Raw genomic sequence first — 17720 nt, 5'->3', positions numbered from 1 at the left:
TCGGAGGCCCTTAAAGAAAGATTTGTCATCCAAGAAAATGAGAGGTTTCGAATAGAAGCATCTGGAGCTAACAGTCAAATGTTAGAACTGTTCATTTCCACCTACCCTCCCTGTTTAAAAAAAAAAAAAAACACTTTAAAATGTGATACTCTTGCACTGAATTTTTCAGTGGGAAAAACACACTCCAAATGGTATTAGCAGGGGCACATAGCCAGAGTTCATATTCCTCTGTAAGTGTGTGAAGTTTGGAGAAAGAGAAAAAACGTTTACTCAGGTTCAAAATCTTCCCTATCCTCCTAGATTTTTTCTTATTGCTTTTATATGACATGGGAAGTTATTATCAGATCATTGTATGTTGATATCAGTGTTGGCTGTAGTCTCAATCTGATACTCTGGGCACCGTGCACGGTGAATCCAAAGGACTCTCAGGCTGAAGAGGATTGACATATATCTATAGCCAAATGCTCCAGCTGTCCTCCAGTAACCATTTAAAGTTTAATTTTGATCATATTTCTTATGCTGTCAAACTGCATCCTAGCTTTTTGTTTGTTTTTTTTTTTTTAATTTGTGGACTTCCTTAAAGCATTAATTTTTAAGGAGGGAATAAAGGAGCAGAGGAGAAAGTTTCTCTCCCATTTTTACCTCTGTTGTTGACTGCTGCAAGGATTACTCACTGAAGAGAGATGATAACTCTTAAAAGAAGTTAAAGACTCAAGTATAAAAGTTGCCATGTATACTTCTGATGCCCTCCAAATATAAAAGTCAATTTTTATATCAAAATAAGTCCTACATCCCCTTTCTAATTCGCATCTTATAAATTTTTGACTTATTAATAGTGAGTGTGCTTGAAATAGATCCTCTATAAATTCATGGAACCAGATATATGTTGGTGTCTGTTGTGTGCCTGGCAATGTGCTTAATTCATTTTACTGGGGTGAGTGGGAAGGATTCTTACATTAACATCCTACTTACCTTTCCCTCTGGATATTTATTTCTACCTATTTGAAAGGAAACAGAAGTAGGACTTGTTTAAATGTTTTTTAATTATCCAGGTAATCTTTTTATATAGCTCTATTCATAGAAATGAGGAAGAAGTAATGTTACCTTTGAAGGTGTAATTGGTAAACATGTTTCCTATCATTACTTAAAAGGATTTGACAGAAAGTTTGGAGAGCAAAAGATGAGTATTAGTAGAGCCACTGATTTTCAAAAGTTATCGTTTATTAGTTCTTACTTAAAAGCTGGTAGAGTTCTTTCCTTTATTGTACAAGGGAAGAAAACATGCCTTTGCTTATTCAAATTCCCTACTTCTTGTCTATGTTATCTTCTGGCTGATATTACTTAGCAAATAATGTTAGGAAAGTAATTGCATTTTCATTATTTTACTATTCCTTCACTATTGTTCTGAAGGTAACATAGAAAAACTCTAAGAAAAAAAAAAAAAAACTCTAAGAATTTCCCAGTTGAAGAACAGCCTTTCCGATTTAAATCAATTCTTCTAGCCTGATGGGGTTCTGTGTAGTGAGTACAGATGGATTATGTTATCCAGAAGCCAGCCCAACCTCTTTCGGGTACTTGGTTTGGTTTTTGAAATGTTTGTCTGCCTTTTAGGGGTGTATTTTTAAAGCTTGGGTCTTATCACAAGATCATGTGTTAAACTTCTCTTCTTTGTTCGAGTAGAGGGTTAGCATTCATGCAATTATAAACTCAATTATAACCATTAATTAAGTTAATATCTCTGTAGTCAGCTCATTAATAATTAGTATATGTGTGATTGAAGCCATGTTTTAGTTTCATAGAAAGCACCACTACCTATATTTTGGACTAATATTATTACATCAATGCTTGACATTTATGAGGTGTATATATTTAACAAAATAATATGTACAAAGTGACTCAAATTTTTTTAAATATATATGAGATGTATCTGTAAGGTTAGGAAAAAAGGACTATAAGTAATATAACAAAATGTTATACGAAAATTTCAGTATCTGAGCATATTTGAGCAACAGAGACAATTTTCCAAAATGTTGTCCCTTACATTTGTTTTGGGGTTCACAAAATATACTCATATGCCTTAACTTTTTTCATTCTCAGATACTCGAGGTTGAAGATAGTCCCACTTTTAAAGTAGGCTAACAGTGGAGAATTATGCAGTACTATGAGTTAGCCAGAGTTGGAATTAAAATGACTATTCCATCCTTTGCAACCTTGCTTGAGGACCTCTAATTGACAGGTACTTCCTAGAGGCTAAAGTTAGAAGATTAAGTAAGATGCATTTTCTACACATGCCTCATGATTATCAGAGCTCCTCTCTTCAAGGGCTTGAGTTGGGCCAGTCACGCAATCTGGAGCTTCACTAACACCAGCGGTGTCTTGGAAAGGGCAGTCACCGGGCACTCTGAATTCTGGTTTCCAGACACTTATACCTGAGTTGGGCTTCAGCGACACCTGGGTAGGGAGCTCCTTGCTGTACCTCCCCTGAGACTACATCCTCCTCCAAACAGCATCTCTGTGTGCCTGGCCATCCCTGCCTGACCAGAGGGCAGATGTCACAGGATATTTGACTTCTCATCTTTAATCCTAATCTTTTTGCTTTTGTATGAACTCAGAGGCTGGACTTGAAATTAGGCCTTGGGCAGTATTAGAAAATTAGGTAACCATGCTGCTGCCTGCAGGCAATAGACTGCTCCCCACCATTTTGGGGCATCTGTTTGCAGGTAACTAGAGGTTAGTTGCACTGACAATAGAAGAGGTGCCCTTAGAAGGTTTTTGAGTAATGAAGAAAGCTACTAATCCTGTTTCGCTACAAACTCTGTAAGCAGCCTGTGTTGAACTTTCCCAACAATTGCCAAAGATATAATCATCAGAACCAGTATTACAGGTGAAAAAGGATGTAGTATGTCTGGCATAACTGGTAGGTGGATGCTTTCTCAGTAATTCAGCAGTTGATATTTTAGTTGAAGAGGCCCTCTTTGGGGCTGAAGTTGTTTCTAGTAACTGCCTTTTCCAACTAAGTTAAGGTGAGATGATAGCACTTTATCATGCTAAATATTCTCTCCACTGCTTATTGCCACCATCTCTCAGTATCTATAAGGGAGGAAATAAATCTGAGATGTACTGAAGCTTTTTTTTTTCCCCTGGCACTATTAGCCTGGCTTTGTCTTCTGATTACTAGTTTGTGAATCTAAACTTGGGCCAACCTAGTTCCCTGTGAAAATGCCTGCTGTGTGAGTTAATATATTATTCTGTTTTACATGTTTCTGTTTAAAGGGGAGGAGAGAAGGGAAGAAAAAATTATACATGTATAGTGAAAGAGAGTCGAAAGTAGAATTCATTCACTTATTCAGTAAATTTTAGTTGAGTACCTCCTGTACTCTAGGCAGTAGTCTTATCACTGTGGATACAGCAAAGAACAAGACAGACAAATCCACTTTCCTTAGGACAAAAACAGATGTAAAACTGGAAAATGACTGGATGGAAAATGACTTGATGGACTGGGGGGAAGAATTTAAGTGCTCAGAAAAGGCCAAACTCAGATCTTATATTTGTGCTAAAATCTAGATCACAAAAAGTTGTTAGTATTATGAAGATCTGGGGGAAGAATATTCCAGGCAGAGAGAACAGGCAGTAGCCTTCAGTTAGGAATGAAATTGGTGTGTACAAGAAAACAGAGAGAAGGCCAGTGTGCTTGGAGCTTGAGAGCAAGGAGGGAGATGTGATTCAACGTGAGGTTGGAGGGGAAGGCAAGGGCCCCAGATCCCGAAGGGTCTTGTGGGCAATGGTAAAGATTTGGGGTTTTATTCTGAGCACAGTAGGAACCACTGGAGAGCTTTACACAGAAGAGCAACATGATCTGAAAAAGAATCATCTGGCTGCTGTAAGGAGAGTAGATAGTGGGGAGCAAGAATAGAAAGAGGGAGACCAGTTGGGGAGTTACTGCAGTGGCTCAGCTGAGAGATAACAATGGCTTAGATCAGGCTGGTCGTGATGACAACGCATTATGAGCAGAATTCCTCTGACTTCCTTATACTCTTTCAAGGCAGTCTTTAAGGTTAATCAGTTTTAAATTTGAATGTAAATAAAGTAATATTTTGAACTGGCATGTAGTTCTGTGATTTCTAGCCACCATATTTTGTTTTTGTCTATTTGTTTTCATTTTATTTCTGCAGTTTTTGACAATTAAGTGCTGACTCTTTTTTTTTTTAACATATAAATTTATTTATTTATTTTTGGCTGTGTTGGGTCTTCGTTTCTGTGCAAGGGCTTTCTCTAGTTGTGGCGAGCAGGGGCCCCTCTTCATTGAGGTGCGCAGGCCTCTCACTGTCGTGTCCTCTCTTGTTGCGGAGCACAGCCTCCAGACGCGCAGGCTCAGCAGTTGTGGCTCACGGGCCCCGTTCCTCCGTGGCATGTGGGATCCTTCCAGACCAGGGCTCGAACCCATGTCCCCTGCATTGGCAGGCAGACTCTCAACCACTGTACCACAGCCCCCAAAGTGCTGACTCTTAAAACACCTTATTTCTTTTTGTCTTGGCCTACTTCTGTGTATCCAGTCTTTCTCAATCTCTTGATTTGTGTCTCAGTGTTTGCCAGCGATTACTTATAGTAGTTTATTAAAATATGTATTGCCTTTCTTATTACAAAATCTTTACTGCAGAAAAAACAGCAAAATATAAAGAAGAAAAGAAATTATAATCCCACTATCCAGAGAAACATTTTCTTTTATTTCCTTTCAGTCTTTTTTCTGTGCATACATGTATTTATAAGTGGTGGTTATTTCTTAAGTAAATCTGGTAAGCAGTAGTTTTCATAAGAAGTTCAGTAGTTAAGTGGTTTGCTTCATTTACTTTTTTATAGCAGTCTTTAAGATATGGGTACAATTTCTTATTTTCTTCACTAGAACTGCTACTGTCACTAGTTGAAAAGTCATCCTCTCATTAGGTGTTTATTATATAATTCTGCTGTGCTTTGATTGCATTGTCTATGTCTTCAGCCAGCTTTGTAAAATATCCTTAAAATGCCTACCAAGCTAAAATCACAGATTAGTCCCAGAGTTCAAAGTTTTTCCTTTTCTGGCATTTTTCTTTTTTTAGAGCCATAATATGGTTAGCTTTGCCCGGATCCACTATTCAAATCTTCAGGTAATATAAATTAAATATGTTAGCCTGTTAATTCTTTTGTCATGTCTAGGATTTATGGTGACTTATTTCAGCTTATAGTAAAGAGGTTAGAAATCTCTTCCTAAAAATTTTTGGAGCTCACCTAGATCTTGGCTATAAAAGTATATTCAGGAAAATAGAAATTCCTTTTTCAGTGTATTCGTTCTGAATGTAGGTTAAAATGTAATTGATGATTCTTGGTGATTATTTTTTAGACCTCAAAGGAAGATCTTCTGCAGGCTGATTTTGAAGGTGCTTTAAAGTTCTTCAGAGTCCAGCTTCCAAAGAGATACAGGGCAGAGGAAAATGCACGAAGGTTAATGGAGCAGGCTTGCAATATTAAGGTAAGATATATGAATTTATAGATAATAAAGGTGGAACTTGAATGCAGAATAACATGGCAAATTATATAAAACTCTTTCTCAGTATGTTGCTGGATTTTGACCATGTTTAAGGTGAAATGGTGTATGACCTAGTTTCCTCTCAGACTTTTTTGTCAAGCTGATATGTATCTATAGTGGCTGTACCTTCTAGTAGGACTTAGAGTGAATGTTAGCAGGTTCAGGTTGTAACAAGAGGAAGACAAACATTTATCTCATAGGTGGGGCTCTAGAATGGGTTGCTGTGATAGTGGTTTCCATAGCAGCAGACTTAGTATTTAGCTTTTGCCATCTGTTTTAAGATTATTTAGGACCAAGCAAGAAAAGCCTGCTTAGGCCGTGCTTTCCTTTCTCTAAGGGACTTGGAAAGCTCTGTCTTGATCTACCCATTTCCATCCCACACCTGACAAATGTTTGTGGATACATTGCTTCTTATCAGATGTCTGATAAAAATAAACAGATTTTATAAATAAGTTAAAATAGAAATCTCTATCTAGAGAATTGTGGTATCAAGGAGAGATAGCACATTAAAAAAAATTGGAACCAATTTACTGATGTAAATTCTTGTACCTTTGGAATATACTAGGGAATCTTCTTACCTAACCATGACAAAAATATAAATTTGTTTTCTGAAAAAGATCCCATGTCTTATGGACTTTACATTCTTGCCAAAGGAGTCAGTAAACAATTAACATAATAAAGAATATATTTAATATGTTAGAAGGTGATAAATAGCTATGAAAAAAGAAAAAGTAGGGCAAAATAAGCAAGATTGGATTGGTGAGGAGAAGGAAAGTTATAGTTGTTGTTAGGTAGTCAGAGTAGACCTCACTGAAGGTGAAGGAGATGAATTAGTCATGGAGATGTCTAGGGGAAGAGCAATTCAGCAGAGGCAACAGCTAGTTCAAAGGCCCTGGGGCTGGCTCATGCCATGTGAGTTGGAGGAACAGCAAGAAGACCAGTGTAGCTGGAATGAAGTGAATGAACATGAGGGCAATAGGGGAGGAAGTTAGAGAGCTCACAAGGAGCCTAAAAATGTAGGCCACTGTAAGGGTTTTTAGGCTTTGCTTAGAGTGTAGTGAAGAGCCCTTACAAGGTTTTGAGTAGAAGAGCGATAAGATCTCTCTGAGGTTTTAGAGGATTACAGTGCCTACAGTGTTGAGAACAGATGATATGAAGGTAAGAGTAGAAGTAGGGAGATCAGATAGGGGGTTTGCAGTAGTCCTGTTGAGAAATGATGATAGACTGACCAGGGTGATAATAGTGGGGATAGAGATGGTTTGGAGATGGAGGTGGTTGGAACCTGGGTATATTTTGAAAGAGAACCAATGGGATTTCATGATGTATTAAACATGAGTGTGAAAGGAAAAGAGGAGTCAAAATGATTCCACAGATTTGGGATTGAGCAATCAGAAGATAGAGTAGCCATTGATTTATTAAGCTCATTTCTTAAAATGTTTTGACACAAACTTCACTTAAGCACAATACCCACTGTAACACTTCTCTGGTGTAAGACTTTTTTTGAATTTTAAGTTATTTTAAACTGAATTCTAAATGTTTCAAAAGTACAAGTCAATGCTGAACATAAATAACTTGAGGAGAAAAAGATTACATTGTCTTCCAAATGAACTCTGTATTCAAAGAGATCATATTCCAAAGGTATTAAGAAAGATAGACCTCTGAAGTCTTCATCCTGAAATGCAAACTTTTAAAGGCTTTATGACTGATTGTTTTATTTGGCTAAGCCAGTTGACTAAGCATAAGCCACATTTGTCAGTAGGCGTTGAAAACACAGTGGTCGTGGTGCCTTTGATTGAATTTTGTGGGTAGTAGGTTTGAAAGGTAGGCTTCAGCCAGCTGATTGTTCCAGAGCTGTCAGAAAGAAGTACTATAACTTGGGGGCAGTGCTGTAGGGATCCATTAAAATACAGCATGTGTTTCTGAGAATAAAAGAGTAGAGAGTTAAGAGGTATAGGTAAATGTTTTCAAGGGAAATCTAGAACTGTGGGAAAAATAACTGAGAACAAAAAACCCAGGAAAGTGATTTAAAAATATAAAATGTACAGGGAAAGATTTTTTTCCTAGTATAATTTATGAAGCTCCTCAGAGGATGGGGGTAACTAATGATTGTCAAGCCAGAAATGTGAGATCTGAGAGACACTGAAACATAAAATGTTAGAAGACAAGTTCAAAATATGATCTGAATGGATTGTTCCTGGGATGAAAGTGCTATGTGCAACCAGAGTGATTTATTTGGGCATGAACAGATAGATAGGAATTTTTTTTAAGTAATAATACGGTTGTTATTTTGTTTTGTGTTTTGTTTCGTTTTTTTGTATTATCTAAGGAGAGTACCTTTCTCTTAGATACTTAAAACAGTACCCAAGGGACACCATTTTAATTTATAGCATGATCGTGAGGCTGATGTGAGGTTTAACTGAAAGAAGGAAGACATAAATTGTACAGTATTCAGGAATCGTTCTGGGACTAGAACGTAGATCTCCAACGTGAAAATTTAAGATTGTTTTTAAACCAAGACCTACATTTTGAAATAGCTTTTATATCAAGACCTTAAACATACGCGTGTGTGCGCGTGCGCACACACACACACACACACACACACACACACACAATCTGAAAAAATGCTTACAATGTATGATGCACTCTGATGTTTTTCTTCTACTATATTATATGCTATTCCATTTTAAACTTCCACCCTTCCCTCTGCTAGTCACAACACACTACATGGATTTCACAGCAGCTTGCAGTTTTGAAAAAGCACTCAAGCCTGTTCCACTGTCGGCCCCTCCTCTCCCTTCCCCATTCTGATATGCTGTAACCCGTGAGAGGTTGTGGAGGATGAGGTGTTACACTGAATAATGAAAGTGGGAGTGTGGTAAGGATGTGAGTCATCGTGCCATCATTACAGCAGCATGTGCTGGGAACTGGAAATGTTAGGAAGTCATGGACGTACAGACCACGGCTGCGTGTTAAAGCATTCACAGACAAAGGTGACTACAGGCATGGAACAGGCAAAAAAGTTGGAACTCATGATTTCTTATCCACAGCCTGTTTAACAATAGAATTTCTGTCAAAGGTAATACTTTTTCTTTTGGATTTTAATTATTTTTATGGGATTTGTGTATGGTGGTATAGTCTTGGAATGGACATGTTCTCATTTAATTATCCTTGAAAACGAATCACTTTCCTCTAACTTTAAGGAACTAGGTGACCCAGTTATTTCAGTAAACTGACTGGTTTTAAAATAAATGCAGCTGTTACAGGTAAAAAATAAATTGTTACCTCTGTGTGTGGATAACAGGATTTATTAATAAAGCACATTGGATTGGGTAAATAACTTTATTCTTCTGAAACCCATGTGACATTAAATATCAGGAATATTTTCGGTGTTTATTTTTTTCTAATTTACTAACATGACTTTAAATCATTCTGATATCCCTTCTGTTCCTATGATCCAGCCATGCTAAAATGAGAAAATACATTCACCTATCAGACTTTACTTTGAAAAATAATGTGGTTACTTAATATATGAATATCCTGCACTTTCACAGGAAGGCAACTTTTGTTGAATATCGTTATTCAGTTGTTAGCTTATAGTTTAAAATTTGGCTATTGCAGAGCTTCTTAAACTTGGATCTTGGCTTCATGGACTCTGAGTCACTAGAAATTTGACTTTCTTTATATAAGCGTTTAAGCATTTTGTTTTTCCTGGTGAGAAAATATGTAGCTTTTATTAGATTCTTAAAGGGAACTCAGCGACTCAAAAAAATTAACTTTTGTGCTGTGGGATCATCTTAAGCTTGTTAAGAAAATTGATATTTCTTTAGAGTATAAGAGTTTATAAATGTGATATCTATGTATATTCAAGTTCATATACATATAACCTTTATAATTTTTCTTGATCTGTTTTTTTTACATAATTTTATTCAGTACCACTCACTTATATTGTATTAGGTTGAATTGATGAAATTACCATTCTTGTTGGTCAAAAACTGCCAGGTATTAGACATTGTATGTGATTTAGTGCAATATTTTATGCCTCCTTTTGTTTCAAATAGGTGCCATGTATGTAGATGATGAAATATTAAAAATTTGGCTCTTTTAAACATCACTTAGTGGGCACTGCTCTGATAAAAATAAAGAGATGAATTACATGAGTAAAACATCTATAACATAATTTAGAGTACTATATATATATATAATACATGTTAGTTCTATGGCCATGTCAACCTTTCCTGAGAATTATTTTCCAAAAGCTGGGAAGCAAGTCTTTTTTAAAGTTGATTTTTTTTTTTTTTTTTTTTTTGCGGTACCCTGGCCTCTCACTGTTGTGGCCTCTCCTGTTGTGGAGCATAGGCTCCGGACGCGCAGGCTCAGCAGCGGCCATGGCTCACGGGCCCAGCCGCTCCGTGGCGTGTGGGATCTTCCTGGACCGGGGCATGAACCCATGTCCCCTGCATCAGCAGGCGGACTCTCAACCACTGCGCCACCAGGGAAGCCCTAAAGTTGATTTTTATTTGGAGCAGTGTTGCAAGTGCCACAGTTATGACGAACCTCATTAGTAGAAAAGTTCATATCACTCAAAATATTCTGTTGGTAGATCTTCATAATAGAATGTTTTAAAAAGTAAAATAGCCTATTTTGTTTGTATTTTATTAGTAAAATAACTTGAACAATATTAAAACTGCAAAATCTGACATTAAACTAAAACAAGGGAATTAGGAAAGAAAGGTCATTTATTGAGTATCTACTATGTGCCAGGAACTATGCAAGAAGACTTCTCAGAGGAAGTAAGATTTTAGATGAGACCTGAAGGATTAGCAGGAATTAAGGAGTTTATGGAGGAAGGGGGAAGGAAGTTCCATGCAGAGAATATGCAGACGCCCAGAGGTAAGAAAAGATGGAGCTGTCCAAGACTTAAGCACAGTTCATGACTGGAGAATAGGGTTCAAGGACGGAGGGAATGAGGGAAGTAGATAGAAGACCTAGAGAGGTAAGCAGGAGCCAAACAGCTGGTACAGAGCCATGTAAGCCTGTAATCCAACGGTAAGCAACTTGGATTTTAACCTCGGACAGGGGGATGTATTGTGGGTTTTTAAAGAGGGGACAGAAATGATCAGATATATGTTTTAGAAAGGCTATTCTGGCTGGTGTGTGGAGAATAGATTAAAATGGATAACATTAGATATTGGTAACAGACCAATTCAGGGGTTGTTGCAGTAATCCAGTTGAGAAGTGACCAGATTATTGTTATGGGCTAAAGAGATGTGGACAGATTCCAGAAATATTCAAGAGATAGAATCAACAGATCTTAGTGATTAAATGAGAGCATTAGGGCAGAGAAAGAGAGCCGTGATCATGCTCAGGATTCTCACTTAGGCAACTTGGTAGTAGTCACTCTATGAAGGGGAACACACAAAGGAAAACAAATTGCAAGGATAGAAGATAATGAGTTAAGTGTTGGACATGTTACGTTTGTGGTGTATATCTACAGTCTCATATCCAGGTATGTAAAAATATCCAATAAGCAGGTGGATGTGGAATGGAAATCAGATCTGAGCTAAAAATAGGCATTTGGATGTCATCAGTATTTGAACCATGGGAGTGGGTGAATTTTCAGAGGAGCAGAGAGAAGGGTTGAGGGTAGGTTCATTAACATATAAAAGATGGGCTGAGGAACAGCAGCTAGTGAGACTGAAAAGGCAGGAAGAAACCCAGAATAGTGTGAAGTGTGAAAGCTAAGGGAAAAGGTATATTTTCAAGAAGGAAGAAGTTGAACAATGTCAATGTTGCTTAGAGGTCTCATAAGGTACTGAGAGTGGAAGTGGACATCGTGCAACAGTTAATGAAAGAGGTTCCTTTGTGGGCTTAGTGACAGCAGTTTCAGTGGAGTGATGACGTTTAAAAGCCGATGATGCAAGGAATAAACAGGAGGTGAGTAAATGGACAAAGAACGATGAGACAACTCTTCTAAGGAGGTTAGTGTGGGGAGACGATGGAGGATGGAAGAAATAGCCAGCAAGCCAGAGAGTAAGTACAATAGTTAGAGAGATAAGTAGACATGAGGTTGAGATGAATTTTTGGAGGATGGGAAAGATGGCTTTAAATGCTTAAAAAATGCTCAGTTTCTTCACTGAGTACCTACTATATGCCAGGCACTGTGCCAGGCCCAGGAAACACAAGGTTGAGCAAAAGCACATATACTCCCAGAGCTCATGGAGTTTATATCATGCAGAAGATGTTAATTATATAATTGCCTTAATAAATGTATAATTACAAAGTGAGCCAAATGCTCAGAAGAGATATAATAAAGATATATGAAGAACAAAGAGCAAAGGAACCTGACTGGCTCAATGGTTTAGGAAAAGCTTTCTTTCACTGAGATTATAAGGCATTTCAGACTGAAGGAAGCATGTGTAAACACTGTGGGGTGGGAGGGAGTATGGTATGAAACTAGGAGATGGCTCAAGGAATGATGAGGGTTGATATCCAGGGGCTGGCCAGACCATCCCTCTTCAAATAAGAAGGAAAGACCCACAAGAGAAAAGTGGAAGATTCAATAAAGAAATTGGAATATATCAACAGAGACAGACCTCAGAGGAGATAAAGGATTAGACTCTAAAGAATGTACTTTTCTTCCATTACAGCAGGAGGGAATGAGCAAGGAATAGATGGGGATAAAGACAAATGTGCAGGTTAAGTAAGGTAAGGTAAGGTGAGGAGGAAAGAAATTGAGAATATTCCACTTGAAGGTTTCTCTTAGTTCTGTTAAGCAGGATCTAGAACTAAGGGAACATAGTGGAGCTAGAGATTCGAAGAACATGGACAAACTTTTAGATATTGCAAAGAATGGAAGAACTAACTGGGAAAACACAAAAGAATTGTTGGGCTGAATTGTTGGAGATCATGAATTCACAGTGGCAAAAATGTGCAGTGTTTTGGGAGTTTCTCTAGAAATACCCAGCAATCCAAATGTATACATGAAGAAAGCAGTTACTTTCACCTATAGTTGAGGTTTGCCAGCATGAGACAAAGGAAGAGCAGTGGGGCCAGGGCGGCGGTGCACTAATAAACCAGATCTTGGGGATACCAGAGGGATGAGTAAAGGGGGAATCTCTGATTTGTAGCTTTTGCCAGTTTCCAGGTAAAGTATGGCCAATTTCAAGGTACCAGTGACTTAACAAGTGGCACACAATTTGCGAATATTAAGTCACTTCTTTTGGACTGGTAGTTGCTAACACCAGCACGCTACAGGGTCAGGGAGTTGAGGCTAGTAGCAGGAGAGTGGTTGACATGATAGATAGTGGAACAGAACTAGTAGAAGAGAAAGCTAAGACAGATAGGGATTGAGAGACTGCAGGACAAGGGGGTGAGGGAGAGGTACCAAGGACCGAACTCTAAGAACACAGAGAGTGGTGGAGGGGGACACTAAATGACTTATTGGTGATTACCCAAGAGAAATACATCTTTTCTCCAAAACCACATATTTTAAGGACAGTTTAGTGACATTAGAAGATAACACTGGCCTGTGCTCAAAATTTCCAGTTCGTAGCTCAGGTTACTTAGTGGCAGCAAAATCAGGCCAATTGCTATTTTGCCATCTATGGTGAGTTCCTGTGATTTGCTTCTCTCTGTCCTAATGACATTTACCACCATCACTACCATTTTACTCTAATCATAGAGACTTGAAATGCATTGTAGGAGGAATAAACAAAGATGGCAGAGGCAGTAAGAGTAAGAGAAATAAGAGGAAGAGGAGGGCCCTAGCGACTAAAAACAAAGTCCTGCCCTAGCATCTTCTTCTTTCACACCAAAATTGTCTTCCTAACCCATGCTAGAGAGGAGGCCATCATTGAGTATATGTTACCATGGTAACTACCTGCCTCAGAAAACTCTAAGCTCTGCTGTAGCATCTATGTATTGTGACAGACAATTATCCACTCTCCCAAAGTGGATTAATACAATTTGATCTTGCCTTTCACAAGTCATGCTTTTAATGGGATAGAGGTAAATTCGTTTATCTAGAGATTTAATATTTTTCTCTCTCAGACCTCCATATTTGTAACCATGGATTTGAATTTAACTGTTTGAAAATAACTTTCACACTAGAGCAAAACTATAAAGAACATTTGTATTAAGAGCAATTTACCTCAATTTCTTCATGCTGTTTGCTATTTCTTTCTGGCTATTGTTGCTATGTATAAACAAGAATCTCCCAAATAGAGGCCTCTTTTGAATTAGCAATGAGGCCACACAGAGGCTTTTGTTGACTCTGTGAATCTAAAATATGTGCCCTTATGTGCACCGTGGAAAGGGTTCTTTTTTGTTTGTTTGTTTTGTTTTCAGGTACACGGTTTTATTTTGTCACATTCTAATTTTGTAATCACTGTTTTAACCCACCTAAGTAAAAACCTGTTACCAGCACAAAATATATATTTCAAACTAAGAACCATCTTCAATTTAAATCAAAATGGCCTGCTCCAAAAAAGTCTAAACAAAAATGCTACCTTACATTTGGCTGTACAGCAACAACTGTATAATGCCAAGTTTTAAAAAGGGTTCATTTTTAATGGAACCACATTTCATGTTCCTTTCCTGTAAAGACCGCTGCACATTGACAACCACAATTTGGAATATTTGGTTTAGAGTGTCATAATCTTCTCCCAGGCAAATGTTAATTTTGTTATAGGCTACAGTGGTGTGATAATTAACAAACTGATAATGAAGTAGTTTTTATATCAAAACAGTTGCTTCATTTTTCCTCTGAGGCTTCTGTTAACATTGATAACCCTCAGTGTGTCTGAGATTTGGGGCATTATTTTCCCCCAAACAGGGATTAATACAATTTGATCTTGACTCTCACAAATCATGCATTGTGGGAACGAGCAGAAAACACGTACATGTTAGACATGCTCTGAAGCAGTTATAACAGGTGGAGAAAATAGGCCAGAGCTCCGGATGCCCAGGCCTCAGGCACCCTCCACATTCAGAAAACTGCTTTTCTGTCTGTTCCCAATCATCTAGAAGGCATTTGTATCTTTTATTACTTCTGCTGTTTTCTTCTACCATCATACCTGCTTCTGCCAGTCATTTTCTTTCCGTTTATTAAGGAGAAAGCCATAGAAACATTTTAAAATTAACTTGATGGGTGAACCAGGATATTGTATCATGAACAGACCTATATAAATCATTAAATTGTCCTACTCCAAAGAAAAATAAGATAAATGGATATAAAAATTGATTTTTATATGGGCATCTCTTTTTTTCAGAAAAAGAAATAATAAATCATAAGAATAAAGCATATGCCCTTACTTGCATCCCAAACTTGGTACAATGTCATTAGAGATCTCCACATACATTAACAACAAAAAAAGGACACTTCAGAACTGCTGTTTCAACTAGTGGTTCCTCTCCTCTCAAACTTTATCCTTTTTCCCTGCAGCTAATTCACTCTCAGCAGTCTTCTAAGGACATAGTGAGACAAATGGTTATGCTCTTAAGTGGGAGTTTCCATATTTCATATAACTTTCTGCAGTGTTTTGCCAATTACCTCTTATCCAGTTGTTATGATTTATGTTTATCTGTATTGGAGAATAAAGTTAGAACTCGTCATCATTCTTTGGAAGCAGAGGTAATAAATAATTTTCCCACGGCTATTTACAATGAGAGCCACATCTCTTTGATTTTTTTTTTTACTACTTGAATTCATGTTAAGATTATATTTAAAGTGTGCTTCACAGTCTGTGTTTGGGGATCTGATTTAGACAAGAAAATAAATGTGTTTCTCTGTGCCCCTGTTGCTGCTCATTGGAAGTAATTTAACTTTTTTAAAAATTCAAATTTAATTAATTAAATTTAAATTTATTTTTAATAAATTTAAATGTCTAGGTGTTTAAAATAGGTTAGGTTAGGAAGGCTGGGCCATTGGATCTTGGGGGTATTTCAAACACTTCAGCCACATCTATGTCAGATGCCTCTTCTCTGGGGCGAATAAAGTATAATCATATTATATTTACTTAGTTATTCATATTCTTGTTTCACAAGCTCATGGATCCATTTAGCATTTAGCTGGGAAATGACCAAGTCTAATTAGTACTCTGGAGAACTTACTTATTTTACTATTAAATAAGTAAAATATTTTTCTCCCCCTCCCCCATCAACCATGAAAAATTCTTTTCTTTTGAAATGGTGGAAATAACATGTAAACGAGAATAGCAACCCAAAAAAGATAGTGAAGATTTTTAAGTGTTATTCACATATCTCCAACTGTTTGTCAAGCTTTCTGAAGCTCCGCTTAAAGGCAAACAAACTGCTGAGGGGAAAATTATATTCCTTGCTGCAGTTGATAGTTGTGATTAAATGGGCACTCCATTCTTATTGTCAATTCCTCTGACTTGGGGACTTTTTATTGCTGCCACCTGTGGGAGGGAGCAATTTCTTTCATCTGGAATGTCTAGCCTGTTCCTTTTCTATGCCTGTAATCTATCCAAATCTCTGTAATATGTAGTTCAAATGGTTTTATCACCGTCACCATCATCATCATCATCATCACTAGTATCATTATTGTTATGTGAGGGAATACTGGCATACAAACCATATGAAGAAGTGGTAAAGCTTCGTGTTCTGTTGTGTCACTCAGGTCAGGGGAGGCTTCAGTTACTCAGTTTGGCACAGGCTCAGTGCCTCTATCAGTGTGTTCTGTGCAGCGTTTCATTCATCCTCTTTTCGAGGCACTGCGTTATCCTCTGTTATCCCTTTCCCTTAGGGTCACTGTACTTCCTACCAGCTCTTACTACATATTGAAGTTTCTCACTAAGTTGGTTCCTAAACAGGTAATACTTTTTTTTTTTTCCTGAGTCTCATGTCTGCCCCCAGTTTCATGTCTATGGTAGTTTGTTAGGGCTGCTGTAATAAATTACCACAGACTGTGTGGCTTAAACAGCAGAAATTTATTTTCTCACAGTTCTGGAAGCTAGAAGTTCAAGATCAAGGTATCAGCAGTTTGGTTTCTTTTGAGGCCTCTCTCCTTGTCTTGGAGATGGCCGTCTTCTCACTGTATCCTCACATGGTCATCCTGCTGCCTGTGTTATCTGTGTCTAATCTCCTCTTCTTATAAGGATACCAGTACTGGGAGGGCTTCAACATATAAATTTTGGGGACATACAGTTCAGTTCATAGCAATGTCTTTCTCATAGTCAACAGAATGCTCGTTTCAACCCAATTTCTCTGAAAACATTCTCTTCTGAACATGAATCTTTCTTGGCAACCCTGAACTGTATCTCCAACATCTGATAACACATGACAGTTTCCTGTGTTTGTCAGCCTACCTAAGTTCTTCCATTTTCTCCTAAACTCTCAGATTTTCTAAAATAACCTATTTTTCTTCACAATTCCACCCTTCACTTCCATCAGCCCACTTGGCTGGCAAGGAATTTCCTCTGGCATGCATGTTAGCTTGTTATAAGTTCTAACTTATATACCCTGCTCTGATATGATCTAAATGCATTAATTTCCTTATAATCCTGTCTATCTATTGTATCATATCTAATATAACCATAACCTCCCTGATTCCCCTTCTTTCATAAAAGAGAGGCAGTGAGTTGTGCAAGGAAATAAGTTATGTCTTAGCAGGGTGTCCAGTGAGAAAAGAAAATCTACATTCTATTGTAATAGAATGAGTATTTTAAGCAACAACATAATTTGGATACTGTATAGAACCAAAGGACTTAGTTTATTTTCTAAAATTATTTACATAAAACCTTTTATTCTAAAATATTTAATCAAATTTTAGGATGGCCGTTGTTTAAGAAGCCAGATTGTAGACATTGCACCTGTGAGGGAAAATTTTTGAAGAAACAAAAAATTGTTTGACATGGTAGGATCTTCTTAGAACCTTCAGAATTCATAGTTGGAGGCCCCTGACATTGCTTGTCTGAACTGCTATAGCTGCCTCAGACTAACTAACTCATCTCTCTGGCTTAAGTTTTTGTCTTCTGGAGTTTCCTCTACTCACTACCACCAGAGTTTTCTGCCCGGAGAGCCAACCTCCTTGTACTACTCCTCATTCAGAGACCACTGCTGGCTCCCTGTTACCTGCGGGATAAACCCCACAGCCTGCTCAGCTTAGCACACATCCCCATTTTTCACATCAATGTGCCAT

General features: G+C 37.7%; 1 protein-coding gene across 4 annotated transcripts in view; it reads left to right on the top strand.

The window, feature by feature from the left end:
• Positions 1–17720, top strand: part of RABGAP1L (RAB GTPase activating protein 1 like) — a 742996-nt gene that overhangs the window by 602151 nt on the left and 123125 nt on the right. For all 4 annotated transcript variants that reach the window (XM_067031217.1, XM_059046250.2, XM_059046253.2 and 1 more), the window contains one exon: positions 5375–5503. In XM_067031217.1, coding sequence (XP_066887318.1) covers positions 5375–5503 — 129 coding nt within the window. The remainder of the gene's footprint in view (positions 1–5374; positions 5504–17720) is intronic.

The sequence above is a fragment of the Kogia breviceps genome, chromosome 1, assembly GCF_026419965.1.
Source record: "Kogia breviceps isolate mKogBre1 chromosome 1, mKogBre1 haplotype 1, whole genome shotgun sequence".
In the NCBI taxonomy this organism is placed as follows: Eukaryota; Metazoa; Chordata; class Mammalia; order Artiodactyla; family Physeteridae; genus Kogia; species Kogia breviceps.
The sequence above is the reverse complement of the archived record's forward strand: the minus strand, read 5'-3'. Positions and strand labels throughout refer to the sequence as shown.